The sequence below is a fragment of the Haliotis rubra genome, unplaced genomic scaffold, assembly GCF_003918875.1.
Source record: "Haliotis rubra isolate DU_JTF1 unplaced genomic scaffold, ASM391887v1 Scf188, whole genome shotgun sequence".
Classification (NCBI taxonomy): Eukaryota; Metazoa; Mollusca; class Gastropoda; order Lepetellida; family Haliotidae; genus Haliotis; species Haliotis rubra.
In genome coordinates this window covers 282,846-303,921 of record NW_025765869.1, presented here as the reverse complement: position 1 = coordinate 303,921, position 21,076 = coordinate 282,846, and the positions used below count along the sequence as shown (strand labels likewise).

Genomic DNA, 21,076 nt, shown 5'->3' with positions numbered 1-21,076 from the left:
TTTCTGTATTACTTGTGGTAGTAGTGCTGGAGGTGGATACGCATAAGCGTTTAGTCCTTCCCATGAGATGCTTAAAGCGTCTGTTGCCCATGCCTGAGGATCCGGAATCGGAGAGACGAATGTTGGTAGTTGCTTGTTGAACTTTGTTACAAACAGGTCTATCAGTGGAGATCTGGGTGTAACATCCACTCTGTCGGGGATGGTTGAAGTGGACGAGATAGGGCGTCTGCTATGACATTCTTTGCTCCTGGAATGTGGCATGCCTTCATTTAGATGTTCAGGTCGTCGACGATGTTGAACAGGAAAAAGCTGAGTTGTAGCAGACTTGTTGATCTTATTGATCCTTGTTTGTTGATGTAGAACGCTACTGTGGAGTTGTCATTGTGGACCATGAGCCTTGTGTTCTTTAGTACGCTGGACCAGTGTTGTAAAGCATTGATCACTGCTTTCATCCCCAACAGGTTGATGTGCAGACTCTGATCCTGACTCGACCACTTCCCCGCTGCCACTTCGTTGTCGAGGTGGGCACCTCATCCTTGTAGCGATGCATCTACGTAGAGATGAGTGTTGCAAACCGGCTCTGTCAAAAAGTTTCCTCCGCAAACATTCGACTTCCAAGTCCACCATAGGAGGTATGGTTTCAGTCTGTCCGGTAGTATCAGCAGATCCAGACTGTCGAGATGGGCGTTCACAAATATTTGCAGTGGGCGCAGTTGTAATCTCCCTCTGTGAGTCATGTCTTGAGCTGAGGTGAGTAGACCGAGCATGCTTTGCCAAGCACGTAGTGTCAACGGAGAGAGCATTGCTTGAGATATCATATGTTGTATCTTGACCCAACGATCCTCTGGGACGACTATGCGATTCACCGGCGTGATGAGTCGCATTCCTAGAATTTTGAAGATCCTGTTTCGGCTCCAGTTCCGACTTGAGGAGATTTACCAGCCATCCTAACTGAGTGAGAAGCCTGATGGTGAAGTCTAGTTGCAGTCTGAGTTGACTGGGATCTTGATGAGCTTGAATCCCGTCGTCCAGGTAAAACGCACTGCGTAGACCTCGATGATGTAGATATGTGATGATTGGCTTTGTCACTCGAGTAAACAACCAGGGGGCCGACGATATTCCAAACGGTAGAACCTTCCACTGGAAGTGATGTCCGTTGAAAAGGAATCTTAGGTATTTCGTTGAGTCTGGATGTATCGGGATGTGTAGGCATGCATGTTGAAGATCTATGCTGGCGAGGTAGTCTGATGGACGAACTAGAGCTGAGGAAGATGTATCATCTTGAATTTTGCTGGTCTGCGAAGGTACTCCTGGTTGAACTTCCTCATGTTGTAGATGAGCTGAAACTTCTCCTTGGAATTCTTCTTCGGTACCAGTAAAATTGGGGAGTAAAAACCGGGCGTGATGAGATCTTGATTTATTTCTTCTACTGCATCTTTGTCGAGTAGAGTCTTGACTGCGTTGTCCAGTTTCTCTGTCTGGTCGGCTGTGTATCTGAAGGCCATCGGGTTGCTTGTAAGCAGCGGCGTGGCGTCTAACTGTATCTTGTACCCTCTGTGTAGTATCTGGGATATGTAGTCATCCTGTAGTATTCCCCAATTCTCCCAGTACCATTGAAGACGTCCACCCACTGTCGAAGGTTGTACAGGAACGGCTAGGGGTGGAAGACTCCAGTCGTTCCAAACCTGTCCTTCAGCCCTTGGTTCCCCTGGTACCTCTGGGTGCTCGGCCTCTTCCGGGGTTACTTCTGGGGGCTCCGGTTGGGCGTCGAAAAGAACCTCTTCCTCCTCTTGAGCTGGAATACTTCTTTTCTCTGGCTCTATGGACTCCTGCAAACTTGGATTTGTTGGAGTAGTGCTGGGACGTCTGGCGAATCACATTTGCCATGGTATCATCATGACCTCCCTTGGTTTGTGTGTAACCTCTTTGGCGACTTCTTCAATCCCTCCTCCGAAGATGGATGATGCTGACCATGGGGCTCTGTATAAGGACTTGGTGAACCGCTCACTCCAGGTGCATGATGACAATAATCCTTGTCTCCTCAGGAGAGTCAGGCCCGCTGATGTGGGTGCTAGATGCTCCGACATAAATTGGTGGTCCTTTTTCTGAGTCAGTAGCGCAGAATATATCATCCGGTCATCTTCGTCGGTCGAGTTCTTGAACTTCGAGATGAGTGCTTCGTTGATAGCCCTAGACCTGGATAGTCTGAAGAAGGTATGTCTAGTAGTCGTATCCAGTTGTGCTAACTTCTTGTCGTCTATCTTGTAATTTCTATAGCGGGAGTCGTTGATGATCTTGTAGTCCTCGTCAATCTCTGGTGCCTTCAGGAAGGGTTCCATGTGATGTAAGGGGAAATTCCTGGCGTTGAACATCGGGATATGCTGGTTTCTGGAACTTGGTAGCTTTTTCAAAGGCTGAGCTAAGGCTGTCCGGTACTTGGGAGATCAGGTCGATAGGTGGAAAGGTGAGTGTGTCAAAGTCATCGTTGGACATCTATGTATGTAAACGCTTCGTCTGTGACCTTGGAAGGTGATGCTAGGTTCAGGCCATTAGCAATCCATGAGGTTACTTCCGCATCGGAGAATATGACTTCACCTTCTTCCTCTGATTTAGACATTTCCCGCTCTGACGATCCACGACGACGTGAGTCTCTGTGTGAAGATCTGTATGACGATGAATGAACCCGTATCCTTCGTGGAGTCTTGAGATCTTTCTCTAGACCTTCGTGAAGGTTGATTCTTAGACGTAGTCTCCCCTCTGTAAGATGTGGAGTGCCTGCGCGCAGGTTCCCGATGTGCGTCTGAGTCGGATGGTGATGACGACCCGTATCTATGATGTCTGTAGGGTAAGGGAGAACTTCGACCTGCTTCTGCGTGGAGAATTCTTAGCGGTTCCTTCAGGGACGTCTAAGACTGAGCTGACGTTGGTAGCGTTGTCCACTTCAGATGGGTAAGATCGTTGGGTGCGTGAGCCTTCACGAAGGCTTCCCTCTTCTTCCAAGTGCGTTGGAGAGACTGCTGAATCTTCACTCAGGCTAGTAGTCATCGTAGTGGTCTTCGTAGCAGCTTTCTCCTGCGCGAGGCGACGTTCCATCATCAACATCATCTGGTCTGTAAACTGTTGCGTGAACAGTCCCGGGTTGAAGTTCTGCGATGTCTGATGAGATTGCTGCAGGGATGATGATGCTTCTGACAACAGTGAGGCATCTTCTAAGGCACGCTGCACTTGTGAAGAGTTAACGCTGCTGCTATTTCTGGTACCTGATGTCTGCGTTGATAGGTCTTATGTCAATGTCTGCGCTGATAAAGTTGCCGATGTAGCTGTAGAAGCAGGCTTCCTCTTCTTGCTGACGACTGTGACTTCAGGTATGAGGATGGGGGGGGGATCATAATACACATCTGCTTCTTCCGGAGGTACAATCTCGGCAGAGAAGAATCTCGTCTTCTGCGTAGAGCTGTGTAGAGACTTCGACGAAGTCTAAGGGGTAGTAGCCTTCTTCTTCTGCTTTGAAGATCTAGTCTTCTTTGTCTGCGAAGAGGTCAGCTCCGTTGACAACGATCTCTTATTAGCTCCAGGGTTCATCACTGGAACAGCGAACTGCCCCTGTAAAACGCTCGGCAATTCACTGGAATTATGAACATTGGCAGCAGTAATTAAACACACAGTTATCTGCGCAATCACTCGATTTAGACATGACTTGTGAATACCTTCTTACCCAGTCCTTTGTATGTCTATCAATGGAAAAAGGTAGTTATTAAATTCAAAAGTGGTTAATTCCAGACAATGTTTACAGAAAGAGCTGAAAGAACATGAAGTAGTGCAATCAGGACATAATAAATGTGGGTCAGCCGAGACTGCCGGTACCTACAATGAACACAAGTTTTCATCATATGTAAACACAATGAAAAAACATGTCAAACAACGTATACTTTAGATCAAATTTCAAACTATATAGTAGAATACAATCCTAAAAGCCGTATACAGCAATAATTTTGATGTAAGGTCCAAAAGAGAAAAGGATATGTGCCATATAGGGACCCAGGTGCTCTCACAACCATCCTCAAGGGTGAAGAAGGAGAGAGTGACAAAACATGCCCGGTCAGGTGACCAAAAGGGCACCAAGGAGGCAAGGGAGGTAACTCGTGGGTGAGTGGTGATTTACGTCCGCTTGTTAGAAGGGAACTTCAAGGGATTTCAAGTGTTCCACTATCATTCACAAGGAGAAGGAGACAAGCATTTAGCATGAGTCAGGATAAGGAAAAATTATTTTAATATTACACAAGTTTAATATCATAATGAAGTGCAGTCAACTGTGTTTTGGTAACAATTAAATACACAAGTGCACACAAAACCCTTTATCAGATGCCTTCAGAATAACAACAAAGCAATAATTTACCTGAACCAAAATATGTCCAAATTGGTCATTGACTCGTCCATTGTCTCGATTCTGATCAAAAAGAATGTACATGTAAAGCAGAGAGACAACAGGAAGACAATGCTGATACAACTGCTAACACCTGACATCACAGCTGACAATATGGGTGGACAATCCCTTTACTTATTTACATTCAACAAGCCTTCAGTTCTGAGAGAGATCTTATCATGATGCAACTGACAGATGTACACTGTTTACGTTACGTCTCTTTGTGTACAAATCCACAGATGAATATGAAATGACTGAAAGAATTACTCAAAGCAGCTAAATATATCCAGCAAAACAAACTACATACACATTAAGTTGAATCATTCAGACATTTAGTGTTTCAAAGTCTGTTTAAATATCACAAAAAATATGTGAAAGTTTAAAAATAGGGGTGGATGTGGGGTTTAATTTCTCCAACGGTATTTCCGTCATATCAGTCTAATGAAAGCAGTAGGCTTAAGGTGTTGTAGGCCACAGCCATTACCACTCTGAAGAAGGCACACACTGATGTCTGTTGCTATAATGGACCAGTCAGTCCACCGCAGATGGTCATAGAGCAGCCTACTGACTACCATCCATACTTGAGACCACTATTATCTTCAGCTCCACTGTGGACAATTTCTTTGAGTGGCATGTTTAGAAGTTGGTGAATCAGATAAGGACATAGTTTATGGATAAATAACTTCTTTATTCAGATAATGCAACTTGCTTGACAAGGATACAAGAATTGTCACATCATCCGAATAAAGCTGTTCTTCATCCATAAAGTTTGTCCTTATCCATTGTGGACACTAGTTTCTGAATGTGACTGTGTAAAGTTTGTCCCTATCCCGTGTAAAGTTTGTCCTTATCCATTGTGGACACTAGTTTCTGAATGTGACTGTGTAAAGTTTGTCCTTATCCATTGTGGACACTAGTTTCTGAATGTGACTGTGTAAAGTTTGTCCTTATCCATTGTGGACACTAGTTTCTGAATGTGACTGTGTAAAGTTTGCTATGCTCACAGTTTTCTCTATATTGTGCATGAGTCCAGCTAGTGTCTCTATACACTCCTTCTTGGCCAGCCTCTTCAGTATTGTTGGGTTTCCAGTGAGGAATTTCACAGCTCCAACACAGTAGATGAGAGCTTCACAGGATGCCACATGGTCACTACTCCGTATTGTCTCTATCAGTAGGTCTGAAACAACAAACCCCTCTGTCTTCAAATTACAACAATGATAAGACTGAAGTACACTTTTGTCAAACACTGTTGTGTCTATCTTGTGATTGTCTCAAAGTATAAGCTTGGTCCCTGCATATTCCTTCCTTAATAATCATTTGGTGGTTGTGCTAAAACTCAGACAACTCAAAGAATTTACGTAGGCACAATTCCACACATTTTCGACAATATTTTGGCCAATATTATATATATATATATATATGAGGCATATGCACTCACTTTAGCTTCCCATTTATGCAATAAAAGACTTATTATCCCTAATGACTTGCCTGAAATCGATAATTGAAACTTCGATGCGAACAGCTTCAAAACAGAGAACACTTGCCATATATGCAATGTAAACAATTGCTCTGTACATAAAAAACTGTCGCACAGAGTGTTATCTGTGTTTGCCAAACTGGTTTCAATGACAAGTTGTGCATATTTGTTTTGTCTTGGACTGACTTCTGTCTCCAAAGGAGTTATAGGATATTCGTAAAGAGCGCTCCAAGGGAAATAACTCTATGGGGTTTGCATGAAATCCCAAACAGCAGTGTTTGACAGTACTTGCACACATGATGGAGAGTTTGTAGATGAAGTAATACCCCTCCGATCACAAGCTAGCATGCATTATTGTGAAACAATTGGAGGATATATGCCTTGATCTAAGCAGTTGTTAAATGGGAATGGAATGTGAAGGATAGTGTCATATTTAACAATTACTAGTACAGGACTGCAGGGAGAAAGACAAATATGTCACAAACAAGTCAGACAAAACGTGATGGTAGCCCAGCCACACACGTATATCTCAGTGACACGTACACATATATTTCTTCTCCACCACAGACAACTCACCCAGAACATTGCCTTCTAGGAACTCCTGGTCGTTCTTCTCATTACGGCTCACTTTAAACACCAACTTACACACATTCAACAGATTATTGCCTCCCACCTTAAACTGGAAAAGAAATGGGTCCATTAGGCAGAATGTATAACAAACACTTAATAAAATCTTACATGCGTGTTCACCCACCCCCACATTACTTGAAACAAAGAGTCAGACAGGAAGAAGGAACAAAAACATGATCATGTAATCATGAGGCTTTACTTTAGACATGTTTAAAATATCACTGAGCTACAGCCAAGTCACTTACAGCCAATATCAGCCTGGCCAACTTGAGCATGACTCTGGGTTCTTCAACATCTAGCAACTTGAAGATAGCTTTGAGAATAGACGATCTCTGCTTGTAGCTCTTGGTCAGTTTCTTGTTGGTGTCCAGCACAATGTACAGGTCCTCGGCCAGCTCCCCAAGCTTCTCATTGTCCTTGTCTACAAAACACAACACACACATGGTGAGACCAACTCTCCCTCCAGCTTCCCCACTCACAGGTTTGTTGCTATGGAAACACACCTCCTCTGACTGATACAGTGGGAAATTCAGATCTGAGTACAAAAGTATGTTTTGTAGACTGTCTGCATCAATACTTATTACTGTGAGTCATCATAACAATTTCTTTATACCATGGCTAAATATCATCATGAACAGGTAAGTCAATTTTGTGATATTTCATGGAATGTACTTGAATACAGCTCTACTTTGCATTAAAAGACAGCTTTGACCAGGCAATGTGGCCACACCCTATGTGTGTATAGGTTTCAACCCCGACCTATAAGAGTGAAAATCTAAACTTGCCAAATTGTCTTCCTTTGCACTACAGAGAGGCTCAACCAAATGCTGTTCCAAGTTGTGAACCCGTGAAGACCCGGGGTAGAATAGGTCTTCAGCAACCCATGTGCTTGCCATAAAAGGCGACTATGCTTGTCGTAAGAGGCGACTAACGGGATCGGGTGGTCAGTTTCGCTGACTTGGTTGACACATGTCATCGGTTCCCAATTGCGCAGATCGATGCTCGTGCTGTTGATCACTGGATTGTCTGGTCCAGACTCGATTATTTACAGACCGCCGCCATATAGCTGGAATATTGCTGAGTGCGGCGTAAAACTAAACTCACTCACTCACTCACTCCAAGTTGTGACTACTTACTCTTGCCAAGAGCTGACATCTCATCAATCAGAGGTGCAACTTTGTCTGTGTAGAAGTTGTCATCACCAATGTCAATCGAGTCTCTTTTCCCAGCACTCCCTGGAACATTACAGGGAGGAAGAATCCAGTTGCAGATCTACATTAGATTTTAATTTCAGTCAGCGACCTACATTAGACTCTTATTTCACTCAGAGATCTACATTAGACTTTTACTTCAGTCAAAGATCTACATTAGACTTGTATTACACTTGGAGTCCGAGATGTGTACAGGATGAACTGACCACTACGAGTCTTCCCCGCACTGCTGGACTTGCGGGAGCTGCCACTGCCCACCCTCTGTTCCCCATCATGGGATCCACCACTGCAACAGTGAAACATGCACTGAGCTCCATGGATCACAGGATGACTCTCCAATATGAACTGATGGATTACATTAATCAAAAAGACATATGAAAATGACTGACCCCAAATGAAAATGTGTGTAAAGGGATACTTCAAGGTCAGAATCATACAATCTTGTAGAGCTAGTACTTCAGAACAAAGAATTCATTTTGGGGGGATGTTTTTTTTTAGGAATAACTTCAAGGGGCTAAAAACATGGATTTATTGAAGTCGATAATTTACCATGTTCAATGACAATGTTTCAATGTATGGCCATATGAGCACTTACGTTCTGGGTGGACTACTGACTCCCATGGAGCTGGACACACGTGGGGCAGCCTCTTTCCCATCTGCCATGCCCCGCTCCTCTGGCAGCAGAGTTCTCTCCTTGGGCCCACTATTTACACGCCTGGGGACCTCCCGGTCAGGACTGCCTGACTCATGGAGCAGACGGCCTTCAATTAGAGTCAGTAGCATTATAATAACCTCTCGGAATTTGTGGATATATGGGAAATGACACATAGAACAATTTATATTGAATTATTTGCACAAAAGGACGCCGCTTCTTATCTTTTGGTTTTATTTCTGTCATTTTATGAATCATAAAAACTTCATGAACATGCATAAGTAATGACTACCGTCAGTTGATCCACTCCGCGGCCTGACACTGGATGTGGTCTCTCCTCCCCCATCAACACTGGTGGCATTGTACAGCTTCTGTCTTGATCCCTTCCTGGACAGTGGTCTGTTTGGGTCAGCCGGTGGTTTGGGGGCCAGAATGGCAGTCTCGATCTCCGCTGCTGTAGGGGCTCGAGGGGTCTGAAAACATTGCAAATTACCCAATCCAACAGTTTCAATACTCACTGCATTAAGACATACAAAGAAAGTGAGTAATGTGTTAATTAAACTCCCAGGCAATTACACTGCCAACTTCAAACAAGTGTTAAGTGTGCGGTAAAAAGAGATAAATTTCTGGATCATGTGAACAACATATGGGAAAATACATGATATGATATCAAAATCCAGTGAATACTGTTCTCAGTGAAATGATCACTGAAATCATTTGTGATAGAAAGATGGTAAGGACTCATGTCGCTGTCTGCAGACACCACACTCAACAATCATCAGGAATGGGTGCAAGTGTCTATACTCACATTGAACCTCTAGCCAAACACTACCCTACATTGAGTACAGAGCATTTGAAGACATTTGACTACATTGTAAACCAAAGACCCAGCACCGTGTCCACTAACATTTACAACCACTGAACCAATTCCCATGCCCAAACCTGAGATATGCAGATGATACAAGCACACTTTGCTTCATGTAAAACGTGAACATCTAATAGACATGTAGTAGATAGGAAGCTAATGGCAGACAACTACAGAATGATGTGCAAGATGAGCATTTTCAGGATGTTGAGAGCCCTGTTTATGTAACCGGCCAAATCACTTGCAAATAAAACACCAGGTCATCTCCTTCCAAACATGTCAGCAGTCACTCTTTTAACACAATTCATCATAAACAGTTTCTGCACGGTCTTCTTGCAATGTGTTTGTTGTGTTCAATCCATATGGTCTCTGGTTCAATGTCTTTAGCAGGTAAAGTAGAATGCCATACAAAGTTCAACTGCTGCAAAACTACAAATAATTTCACCACTTCTCTTGGCGCTGACAAGATATAAGTTCTCAAATTCTGTCTGTTACCAGTTTTGTGTACTGACTTTGTCATTTTAATGGCTGCTGATGTACTGAAGGACATAAACCATGACTTGTGATGTATTGGTATGACAGCGAAATGTTAACATAGTAAAATATGACCAGTTCTGACATCAGTCACCCATGAAGATCCAGGTTAGAATTTGTCTTCAGCAACCAGTGCTTGTCTTAAGTGGTGATCAGGCTCATTGCTGAGTGCAGCATAAACAACAAACAAATCTGACATCAGTAGGAGTTACCAAATAACACAGTGCAGCACAACTGATGCCAAACATTGGTTAAAACAAGTGAAGTTTGTGGTTTCACCAATCTACTTCCTGATCTTGCAATCAGTGATTTGTTCAATGAACATTATGACTGAAGTGAGTTAACATGATCTCCGATTCACATATTATCATGCTATGGCAAAACTAGCCTGTTATTGTGGTAACATCTACCCAATGAAACAATCAAAACCTAGAAACATTAAAAATAGGTATCATTCAGGGTAGTCCTTGGTACAGGAATTCTGCATATTTCAAATAATTTCAGACATGGGTTATGACTCATTAACATCAGTTATAGTCAACTGAATTAAAATGGTGTCACAGAAAAATGTCAAAAACTACTAAACAAAATGAAGATGATGTTAAGATGACTATTTGGACAACACTATTTTTCCGCCACCTGGACTAAGCTTGAAAAAAACCCAAAACAATCAACAAAACTGAAAATGTCAGATATCTACTTGAAAGCAGCTGTCTGAACGTGCATCAACTATGCAACACAAACATACACAGTGGAAGGAATGCAATCAATGAAGTGTGTACCTTAATCTCGGCCCTGGCACGAACATCTGACCCTTCTGGCAACTGCAAGCCAAAACCATGCATGGAGAACAGTAGCAGACACAAGCATAATACAAAACACACTAACTCAAGTTTGAAACAAATCATATGTTTGTGTGATAATTTCTTTGTTTCATTTATGCCCAACAATCTAATCATGCTAAAACACTTACGAGTTATATACAATATGCATTATTCTTATCAACATTCAGTAAGACTCACAGTGATTTTCAGGCTTAGAAAGTAATTGTATGTTCATTCTTCCACGAAATGACATGCTACAGACTTGCCATCTACCTATGATGAAATTGGTGGTCCACAGGAAAATGTCACTTGTCCTTCCTGAATTATACTGGTCTCAGACTAGTGGACTAGTATGAATTTGGAACCTTGGTTTTTTTGGTTAAAATTTAATCAAACTGATTTTAACATACATATGTCCAAAAGGCAAAATCTAATTGTGTCTGAAAGGCAACCAATCGGATGTTAGTATGATTGAAACAACTCGAAGGACATATGGACTAATTTGTGGGGAAACAAGCCATAGGTTCACCTGTAACATTGTCCAGGGCAAAACCATTTCAACCATGCAAGAGACAAGTGTGCATTATGTGGATTTCTAAACTCCGGCCCCAACGACAATGTTTACATTTCTTGAGGCCATGTTAAAAGTAAAGCAGAGTAGGAATCTATTCTATGAAAGTACAAACAATTACAAAATATACACATACACCACAGATGTTTCCTAAAAGCAGACTGAAAACCTACAGTCATAATTGATGCCAAAATCATGTTGTTGCCACACTACTCATGCTTCTAGTTTGAAACACAACATGATACTTTCATCCTTCTACAGTAAACACTGGTAATTTGTATAATTAACTGATACATTGAGCAATAACACTTTGCCGGGTTTACCGAGTGGATATGTTCTCCATGTATAGATCTGACACCATCTTTACCATACACAATGCCAAGGTCGTTTCTATTTCTATCTATCGCTTCTAAGTCAAAGACATGTATCAACTTGGTCAAACAGAAATGGAAACCCAGAACTTGTGTACACTAGTTGCATAAGGACACATTTACAATATAATGTTGCAATGACCAAGCTACATCCACACTGTAAAAACTTGATTTGTCATGCCTCAAGATTTACAGACATGAACAGAAAGGGATGAAGTGATCGTGATTCCATATGGTATGTTCATCCTGTCTATTTTCTATAAACAAGCTGATAGCTGAAACCAGCACTAGTCGGCATAGGTTAATTTCCTGAGTTCATGAAATAATTCAATGGATGATTTGTAATGACATGAGGCAGCACTGAGGATAATGAGGATCAGCTTGGATTTACATCTAAGCCAGTGAAAGTGGAAGACGTTTCATGAAGTTTCCTCAAGCCAATATATTTGAAAGCAAACCATTTCATCCTGCTGTCCATGACATTTTAGTGTGAATGCAATACAATTCATAATGCATCAGAACAGGGTATCAACACACTTAGACCTCCTACACAGGTTGTATCCATCTTAACCATAACGCCACCAGTGCATTGTTTCGTGTTAGACACTGCTTGGAGCCCACCACATTCCAATGTCTAAAGCATCAATAAATAAGTACCTAAATACCAATGAAAACAAAAACATGGTAATAAATATCAATATATATATATATATAAGTTCCTACGTGTATTTACAATGCCTTTCGCCTAACTGAACGTTGGTTGTCACGGAAGCTGAAATTATCATCAAGTATGTCACCTTGCTGCATTTATAACAGTGGTTTCACTTGATTCAGGAAGGACTGTGACCTAAAACCACCAATATTCTTAGCTCAGATGTGCATGCATGAGAGTTAAACTGAAATTCGTTATAATAAATAATAAACATCACGTATGAATATATACTCATGGAAACGAATAAGGGAACACCTGAAAGTACAAGTGTTCCTTTATTGTTTTCCAGGTTTCTTCACAAGCTTTGTATTGCACTGTGGGTGAAATTCTAGAAAAGAATAAAGGAACACTTGTATTTTCATGTGTTCCCTTATTCGTTTCCATGAATATATAAACGTGGAGATATATTTTCCTGAACACTGAAAACGGACAACCAAGTTCAAACAAAAAAGCATCTAATTGTCAGCATTCCACGACATGCACCGTGTTGGCCACAGGCAAGGTCTTGTAGAACACAATCACATGACTACACGTTGTCCAGGCGGAGGGCGTTAATGGACATGTACATATCATCACAATCCCGCTTGACATGCAAAATCATCCCTTAAGGTCTAATTTACTAAAGTCTCTGCAGCAGTTTGTATGCTATCAAGATCAGCATGTTGCTTTGTACTTACATAGTCGGTCGACAAAACAAAAGATTTCACTTCAAAATCAGTTTCACCCTCACACAATTTGTTAAATCGAAAGCAGTGGAGTGTATTAATATAAAATAATTTTAGCACTTTGTTTACATAATTTAGATAGAGGAATTGGGTGTAAAAAAATCAAATCAATATGTGGCTATATACTTTCGACTGAGAGTATAATGTCACTACATAATCAACAGGTAAATGGTGGTACCAGCAGCCGAGACCAGCCTACACAAGCACCTGTACTGACACTACTACAGAAGCATGGCAAATACATGAGAGAACAAAACAACTGCTAATATCAGAATCACACAACATTAATGATAGTTGTGAAACATGTAAAAACAAAGAAATCCAAACCATGACAATTATTACATTAAACATTAGTTGTTTTTAATCAAACTTGTTGTCAAGAAATAACCTGACTATTCTTTCATTCATTATCTTAGACAATAATCTGAGCTACCTCTCCAGACAACTTGCCTCAACACTCTCATCTGAATGAGATGGATGGAGCTGACTATCAGTTCGGTTTATGGCAAGGATGAATGGGCCCAAATATGATGATTAATACAGTTACACATGCCAATTTAAAGATCAAGTTGAAAACCTTCAGTAAGAATATCCTTTATCATAGAATACTTAAGGAGTTTGGTAAATATTACAAAACATCTATATATAGTGGAGTATTGATATACCACATTTTTCAGTATCGCAAAATGCATCTTAATATGTTGAGTGTTGATATTTGGCAATATCTGCTCTGCTGGTCACATTTAATGTTTTATGGATGTTGTTTGATTTTGTTACTAGAATGACAGTTGCAACTATGAAACTTGTTCCACCATATTAGTAATTCTGCTATTACAATAGTTGTGACTGCAGGACAGGTACAGTGTAATACTGGCAGTATATATCTGGCTGGAACATGCATTGGTATTTCCTAGTGTGTGGCCATGGATTACATACCGGTATCTGAGAATCAATACACCAGCCTATTGTGCTACATGCCAAGAACACTTCTAGCTGTAGCATGTGAAACAGGTTGTATTGTAGGATGAATACACTCAAACTGAGAATAGGGCCGTTATTGTGGCCTCTAAAAACAGTCTCAGTTGTGCTGTAAACATGGTAACTATCATAATTCATTTTTAAAACAAGAGAGAATAGATCGCTATCATCAACTTCTAAAAAAAAAAACAGCATGAGAGGCAACAATCAACATGAAATGGCTGACAACATGCAGCAAGAGAAGACTGTACGTGGAAGCAGCTGTTACAGCCTAAACCAAGCAGTGTAAGGATACATGCTTCTCAAAATAATCTTATACAATCACCAAAATAGTATACATCTTAAGTACAAGTTAGATAACAATGTTCTGGAAAAGAAACAATCTGTAATCCTGTCCCTATGCAAAGTTCACATTGCTCATGGTTTTCCACAGTAAAATTTTGCATACTGAGTGATCAAATCGGAACAAAACTATTGTATTATAATTTATACAGATGCATGTATGTATACATGTGTTAGTTCATGCAACTATTTCACCAATCAACATGATCAATGATAGAAAACTTACATGATCGAGAGGAGATAACTTTGTCCCTGAAACTGGCCTAGAATCATTGCCATCAAAGTGTCGAGAGTTCAAGCTGCAACACAAAAGACGTGAGTAAGTAGGTGTTAGATGTCAAATTGTCGAAGAAAGGGTCTTCTTGTGACATTTATATGTTACTCATCTGTCTTATCTTAATCTAAATATAATACTTCATCTTTCTGGGCCAATACAATTTATAAGCTGCTGTTATGTCAGACTCGCTAACTTGATTGACACATGTCATCGGTTCCCAGTTACGCAGATCGATGCTCATGCTGCTGATCACTGGATTGTCTGGTCCAGACTCGATTATTTACAGACTGACGCCATATAGCGGGAATATTGCTGAGTGCGGCGTAAAACTAAACTCACACACTACTTGGAGAAGACAAAGTCCCCGAACAGGTTCAGATGCAGTCACATGCTTTATGCCTGTATTCAAGCTGAACCTTACTTTAAGTAAAAGTGTTCATATCATTTTTGACTGTTTGAACATTGTAACATCTAAATTTAACATTGTTTAAGTAGCATTAAAGCAATATAAATCAACGTTACTTTTGCTCCTTTTAATGACAGTAATTTTGTTTATGGTAACATCAATATTTTAATATACACCAGCAATTTACCACGACATACCCTTACCTGAAAGCACTTGCTGGCCTGGACTCTGGGTTCCGGGCTGTAGATGCAGGAAACAAAGTCCGCTTCTCGTCACGGGGTGTAAATGGTCTCTTGGTCACAACAGTGCGGAGAGATGTCCGTGCATCTTGAATAATTCTTGAACTGGCTTGGACATTTTCAGGCAGTTCGTAGAATGGTCGATCTTTTGATTTCTTTGGATCCATTCTTTTTGTCTAACGATGATTATAATACTTAGGCATAATACTAGGAATATCTATAGGTACACCATGATGGGAAACCTGGAAAAAAAGGGAGATAAATAGATATCTACATATTTAAGATTGTACTGCTACAAATACGGTAACAAATAGGTAACGTAACATATATGTTTATGTCCACTGACATGCTAACAGTTATTGTGTACTCCATACTTGGCATTGAAACAACCGACAGACAGAGAATACATATTGACAAAGCCAACTGAACAAAATTAAGTAAAAATAGGTGAGAAGATTAGGCAAAATGATGAAGTATAGATAATATAAGTCTATTTAGGTGAGATTCTTCTGTTTAGGTAAGGTTATTAAGTGCATTTTGAACTGTATTCAACATCAAAGTGAGGTTTGCAAAGGAGGGATCCATGTACCCATGGCACCCTGAGGGATTAAAACAGCAGACTGTGCATGAAGATGCAAGAATCACACAGGTGCACCTACACCACATGAAATGGCTCAAATATGGTATGTCATACATTTATCAACCGACAAAAATGACGTCATATTACAAGGGACACAAGCCAAAGTGTGTCCATTATGGAGATAGAACTCTTGGAAAATTTAAAATATGACCCAATTTGCAAAAATATATAAGATTTAGCTGTGATACCTGAATTGTTTGGTCTATGAAACTACACTGATAATACTTCTTGATATTATGTGGGGAAATTGACACATAAGTCTGTTTATTTTCATGGGAAGCTTAGGTTTCTCTGAGCATTTTCTTAATATAACAAAATCTTATCAACCTATTTAACACAACTCAATAAAAACAAGGAAACATTGCCATTTGATACTAGTGTGAAGAGAGATTGTGATTAGTATTCTGATAAATAGGCTGCAGTAACCATGGTTACCGTATTCAAGAAAAATATACAGCATGCGCATTTCATACCAACCATTATATTAGTATCAATTATAAACAGAAACTACTGCAGCATACAGTATAGGCATAAAGTTTCAAAAACAGCATTGGTTTTTAACCTCACAGTACCTATCCAGGCAGTGATGTAATGCCCTGAGTTTGCCATGATCATACTTACATGACATGAGAAACAGTCAAAGCTGACATTCAGTCATTGAACAAGGTGGGAAAAGAAACAACTGATTCAGATTTGTATTCAAAACGTATTTAAGCATGATGAAGCTTTGTCTTCACAAGTCAGTTACTTGTGATGATATTTGTTTGTGCTGCCGCTGAAAGATGACAAGTGTTTTCATAAGTAGTCTCGGCTTCAGCATGTTCAACTATTCAATATTTAATAAATATTTAACTAACATCCATCGCATCTCAATAACTCAGTCGTGAAGCTCGGATTTAGCCTAGTTCAACACTATTCAGTGTATATTTAGGATCGCTGCTTCCTAAATTCGACACACAGCCAGTATGATCTGAAAACCCTCAGCAAAATGAAAATTATGACATGTAAATTACTCACAGAATATATGAAATCGCATTACGAGTTAAAAAGGGTAGACAATCAAAGTGATGGAAACTGACAGTTCGGTCCTCGACTCAGGTTGTCAAGATCTACAATCGCGATCGAACTTGTTGCCAGCTAGGCCCTACTTCGACACCTTGATCAGCGCATTTCATTTACTACTCATCATTACAAAAATACACTGCCGTGTATTAAACAACGAGTATTACCTTAAAGGCAATGCATTTTGCCGTATCAAGCAGACATAGACAAGAAATTCCTCTGCCCCTGAAAGATTTCACCAAGATACGGATCGATGTCAGGAATTCTTCACCGGATACGTAAACATGCGCAGACACAACTTCCTGTCAAAAGACGCATGGAGGTTAGACTAGTGGCTTCTGAGAGGTAAGACGCGAGGACGTCGGTAGTCTACAGTGTAGCCAGCATCTGATAGGTATGGATTGAAGCGAAATGCACTGAACAGGAGATTGAATAGAGTATGACTGGTGAATGGCTAGCTGTTCCATAACAGTAACTTGTGTTTGTTGATAGGAACTGTTCGGACTTCAACGCGCACTTAACATGCAGTGAAGCTACTGTCAAATCATTTTTCAGAACACTGAAATTGAAAGCCCATTTGGTCCATGCCATTTTGTACTTCAAAACTCTGAGTAGAAAAATCAAAGGTTCAAGCTGAAACTTCTGGCAATTAAACATCGATCTTGAAAATCGAAATAATCAAGTAAAAAGTAAATCATGCTCATTCTCCACTGCGAATTTAGAGTTGTCAAATGGGCTCCTGTATACACGATAAAACTATCTGGTAATGATTCTGATATATTTTTTATCTGAAATATTCTAATGTGCATAGTCTTATCAGGTCTTCAGAAACGAGTAGACATATTGATAGCTTGTTTCTCCTAATTTATGTTTAGGGGTACCTATATGCATGATTATATATAAGAGTTGGACCTCATACTACTGTTGACTGTAACATGAGAAAACGATACAGCTACAAGTGAGGGAGTATTTCACAGTGTAGAAACTTTATCATTTCAATTAGCATGATTAACACCACACTAAACAAGGCTGCTACTGAATTCATCAACATTCTATGGCTCTGACTAACTTGCTTCATTTATCAATTTTATACGATAATGCAATTTAGCCATTTACTCCTTGAAATAGGATATTCATTTTCATCCAGATTATATTAGATTTGTTAAGAGTCATGATTACCCTGACCCATTCTTAACAAGATAATCAGAAATGGCTGCTTGATCAGAAAGAGATATCTAAGGGGTGAAATTAGTTTGGGGAGAGGAGCCTGTGCCAAATAGCATTAACAGCTGCACCCAGTATACTTCAGTCTTGCCTTGTTGAATAAGCCTACTTAAACAATCAGATGGCATGATCAAAAATGTGAACAAAATGTAATCTGAATTCCCTTTCAGATAGAGTGAATCAGTTAGTGGGATCTCTCAGTTAGCTGACACTTGAATCAAGATGGCTGTCCTTGGTGTGCAGTTTGTCTTCAGCCTGGTCATGTTCAGTTTCCTCCAGAAGCTGTCACCCTACTATTCCTTTGCTCGATGGCTGATGTGTAGAAGATTGGTGCGATATCTACACCCGACAGATGAAGATTTAAGAACTCAGGCAGGGATTGCACCCCCAGGGAAAGGCAAGGGGAGGAGGAACGACAAGAAGGAAAAAAGTAACAATACAACAGAGACATTCATGGTACCCAGAAACATTGACATTCAGCTGGAAATGACTAGAGTGGAACCTGTTGACTTGGTTCCATTACACTTTTACCCTGAGTTCCAGTGGCTCCTGGACTTCTCCGTCTGTGCATGCATAGTGTATATTCTGACAGAGATCTATTATGCTTTGAGTATGCATCACATTGAGTTCAATGCAAGCATCCTTTGGTGCCTCCTTGCTATCGGTTTCTGTCTTCGCACATTGCTCTCACAAACAGCTCTTTACTTTCGCACTGAAGAGGGGGGAGAGAGAATATTGTGCATAACATTTGGTTTTTTCTACTTAGTTTTAGGAATGGGAGTACTTGTAGTTGGTGATGATATTTTGGAGTTTGGACTTGAGGAGGGATATCGTAATTTCTCAGGCAATGCTGAACAGTTCTTAAAACAACAAGGTGTGGAATCCACTGGCCCAGTATCACTTCTCACATTCAAAATTGTGCTTGCCATTACTTGTTCAATTCTTGGAGCATTTCTGACGTTTCCTGGACTACGACTTGCTAAACTCCACTCAGATGCCATGAAATATGCAAGGGAAAATTATGTAAGGCAAACATTACTCCATTTTAACTATGCACTGCCACTTCTCATTGTGTTGTCCTACATCAAGCCTATTGCTCGCAATGTGTTTTGTGGTCACCTGTGGACATCAACAGGGGCCTTGATTCCAGATGATTCATTTGACAACATTAGATTACTGCTTGTTGTCGGTATGTTTGTAGCTAGATTAGCCTTGTTCTCCACCTTCATGCAGTCTCACCTGAACCTGGCACATTTGAAGTTACAACTAATGAAGCGTGAAGCTGGCAAGATTAGTAATGTTGACCTACAGAAGATGATAACCCGTGTGTTCTACTACCTGTGTGTTGTGGCTCTGCAGTACATCACTCCAGTCATCTTGATCCTCTTCATGAGCTTCCTCCTCAAGACGCTGGGAGACTACTCGTGGACAACTGTCTTGGGAGAAAAGGTCACTACTCTTTGGTCTCAAAAGAATCAAGGAAACAGACTAATGGTTGCATCTACCAAGGTCAATGAAACAGACAGTATTTTAGACACAGCAGCTCATTTCACTTATACCATTGGAAACCTGCGCACTATTTTCACCCCTGTGTGGTACCGTGGTCTGCTGTCGTTCTTGATGTGGTGGATGTGTACAGTGTGGTTCACCAGCACCAGTCTCGGCATGTTGTACTACTCTCAGTCAGAAACTATGACTAGTTAACTACGTGTATTTGTGGAACAGCAAACCTACTGAATAGTGTATTCATGATGGGATTGTTTTTATCAACAGATATCCAATACAGTGTTTTTTAAAAGTACATTAATCTTGTTGGCCCCATGTTAGATACATTTCAGTCTGAGACCTGGGCCGGCTTCCCATGATTACAAGCACAACATGGGCTATGTGTGAAAAGTATTGACAGGTTGCCAAGCTACAGAGACAGATTTGCTACATGTAGCATCCATTTGGTCACTCTTGCCAGATGATGTACATATCATAATACATTTCCCTGCATAATGAAAGGTTTAGTTGACTTGACTCGATCATGTGGAACTGAAGACTTGTGTGTTTCATATTTAGAGACATGATCGAGGACATCAATTGAGCATGGTTCGTGTTTGAGCGATGTTTAAAGTGATAGTTCTACCATGAATGTTTGTAACTAGAACATGGCAAAGAATCAATTTTGTTAATTATACACAAAGAAATATTCATGTTACACGGTTCTTTTTAAGATGGTGCCTTGTTTGATATTGTTGAAATTCTTGATCCAGCATTTCTCAATGCTTTTACAGCTTTAATCAGTATGACTCGCTCACTCATGGTAGATTTTATTTCTTTTTGTACCAGCTTGATGAGAGGACTATTCATGATCATTTTGATTGTGCTTCAGTGTCAAGAAAATGACAAGAGTGACAGCATCTCTACCAACCTCTTATGAAAATGTACTGTCACCTAGGGATGCCATGATACATCGATACTTTTTCTAAGACAATACAATTATCGATACATTCAAAACTGTATCGATATTTAGTTTTGAAAGTATCGGTTTAAATATGTTTATGCATCGTTTACATTTTGCAAGTTTTTTATGTTGTCAGAGTTATAAATGATTATTTTTCATGCACAGAGGTGGGAAATTAGAACTTTTTAATGTCTGGGAATAAAAAATGTTGATCTTTTCATGGACAATTATGAAATATTAATGTTCAAAATGTAACTTAATTTATGCAATAATGCAGTGAAATTTGGTATCGCGATACACATCGAATCGTGACATGGGTATCGTGATACGTATCAATTCATGAAACCTATGTATCGTGACATCCATACTAGTACTGTCACCAGGGTATTACTTTAACCTATCACCCATGAAATATTTGCAAATTTCAAGTCTCCCCACAGGAAATATGATGGTCTTGTACAGTA

At 40.3% G+C, this 21,076-nt stretch overlaps 2 protein-coding genes across 6 annotated transcripts in view; one reads left to right on the top strand and one right to left on the bottom strand.

Moving 5' to 3' along the window:
- Window positions 1-17,231, bottom strand: part of LOC124274126 (armadillo repeat-containing protein 2-like) — a 34,080-nt gene extending 16,849 nt beyond the window's left edge. For 2 of the 3 annotated variants that reach the window (XM_046709444.1, XM_046709446.1), the window contains exons 1-12: window positions 17,107-17,231; window positions 15,202-15,479; window positions 14,542-14,614; window positions 10,575-10,616; window positions 8,686-8,866; window positions 8,337-8,502; window positions 7,948-8,027; window positions 7,667-7,765; window positions 6,776-6,951; window positions 6,477-6,579; window positions 5,428-5,600; window positions 4,397-4,447 (exon numbers count right to left, since the gene is read on the bottom strand). In XM_046709444.1, the coding sequence (XP_046565400.1) occupies window positions 4,397-4,447; window positions 5,428-5,600; window positions 6,477-6,579; window positions 6,776-6,951; window positions 7,667-7,765; window positions 7,948-8,027; window positions 8,337-8,502; window positions 8,686-8,866; window positions 10,575-10,616; window positions 14,542-14,614; window positions 15,202-15,404 (1,347 nt within the window). In that variant the 5' untranslated portion in view covers window positions 15,405-15,479; window positions 17,107-17,231. The remainder of the gene's footprint in view (window positions 1-4,396; window positions 4,448-5,427; window positions 5,601-6,476; window positions 6,580-6,775; window positions 6,952-7,666; window positions 7,766-7,947; window positions 8,028-8,336; window positions 8,503-8,685; window positions 8,867-10,574; window positions 10,617-14,541; window positions 14,615-15,201; window positions 15,480-17,106) is intronic. The other variant, XM_046709445.1, reaches the window with a different exon arrangement.
- A 3-nt stretch (window positions 17,232-17,234) lies between these two features.
- Window positions 17,235-19,954, top strand: LOC124274124 (transmembrane protein 161B-like). Of its 3 annotated transcripts, none has more exons than XM_046709442.1 (2): window positions 17,235-17,284; window positions 18,334-19,954. In XM_046709442.1, the coding sequence occupies exon 2, from the start codon at window positions 18,386-18,388 to the stop codon at window positions 19,865-19,867; it is 1,482 nt and encodes a 493-aa protein (XP_046565398.1). In that variant the 5' UTR covers window positions 17,235-17,284; window positions 18,334-18,385; the 3' UTR covers window positions 19,868-19,954. The 3 variants fall into 3 exon arrangements, with proteins under 3 accessions (XP_046565398.1, XP_046565397.1, XP_046565399.1); XM_046709441.1 differs by having other exon boundaries at window positions 17,254-17,333; XM_046709443.1 differs by lacking the exon at window positions 17,235-17,284 and adding an exon at window positions 17,327-17,385.
- Window positions 19,955-21,076: the final 1,122 nt, after the last annotated feature.

Coding starts and splice junctions, on each gene's coding strand:
- LOC124274124 (XM_046709442.1), top strand. CDS start 18,386: ATGGCTGTCCTTGGTGTGCAGTTTGTCTTCAGCCTGGTCATGTTCAGT.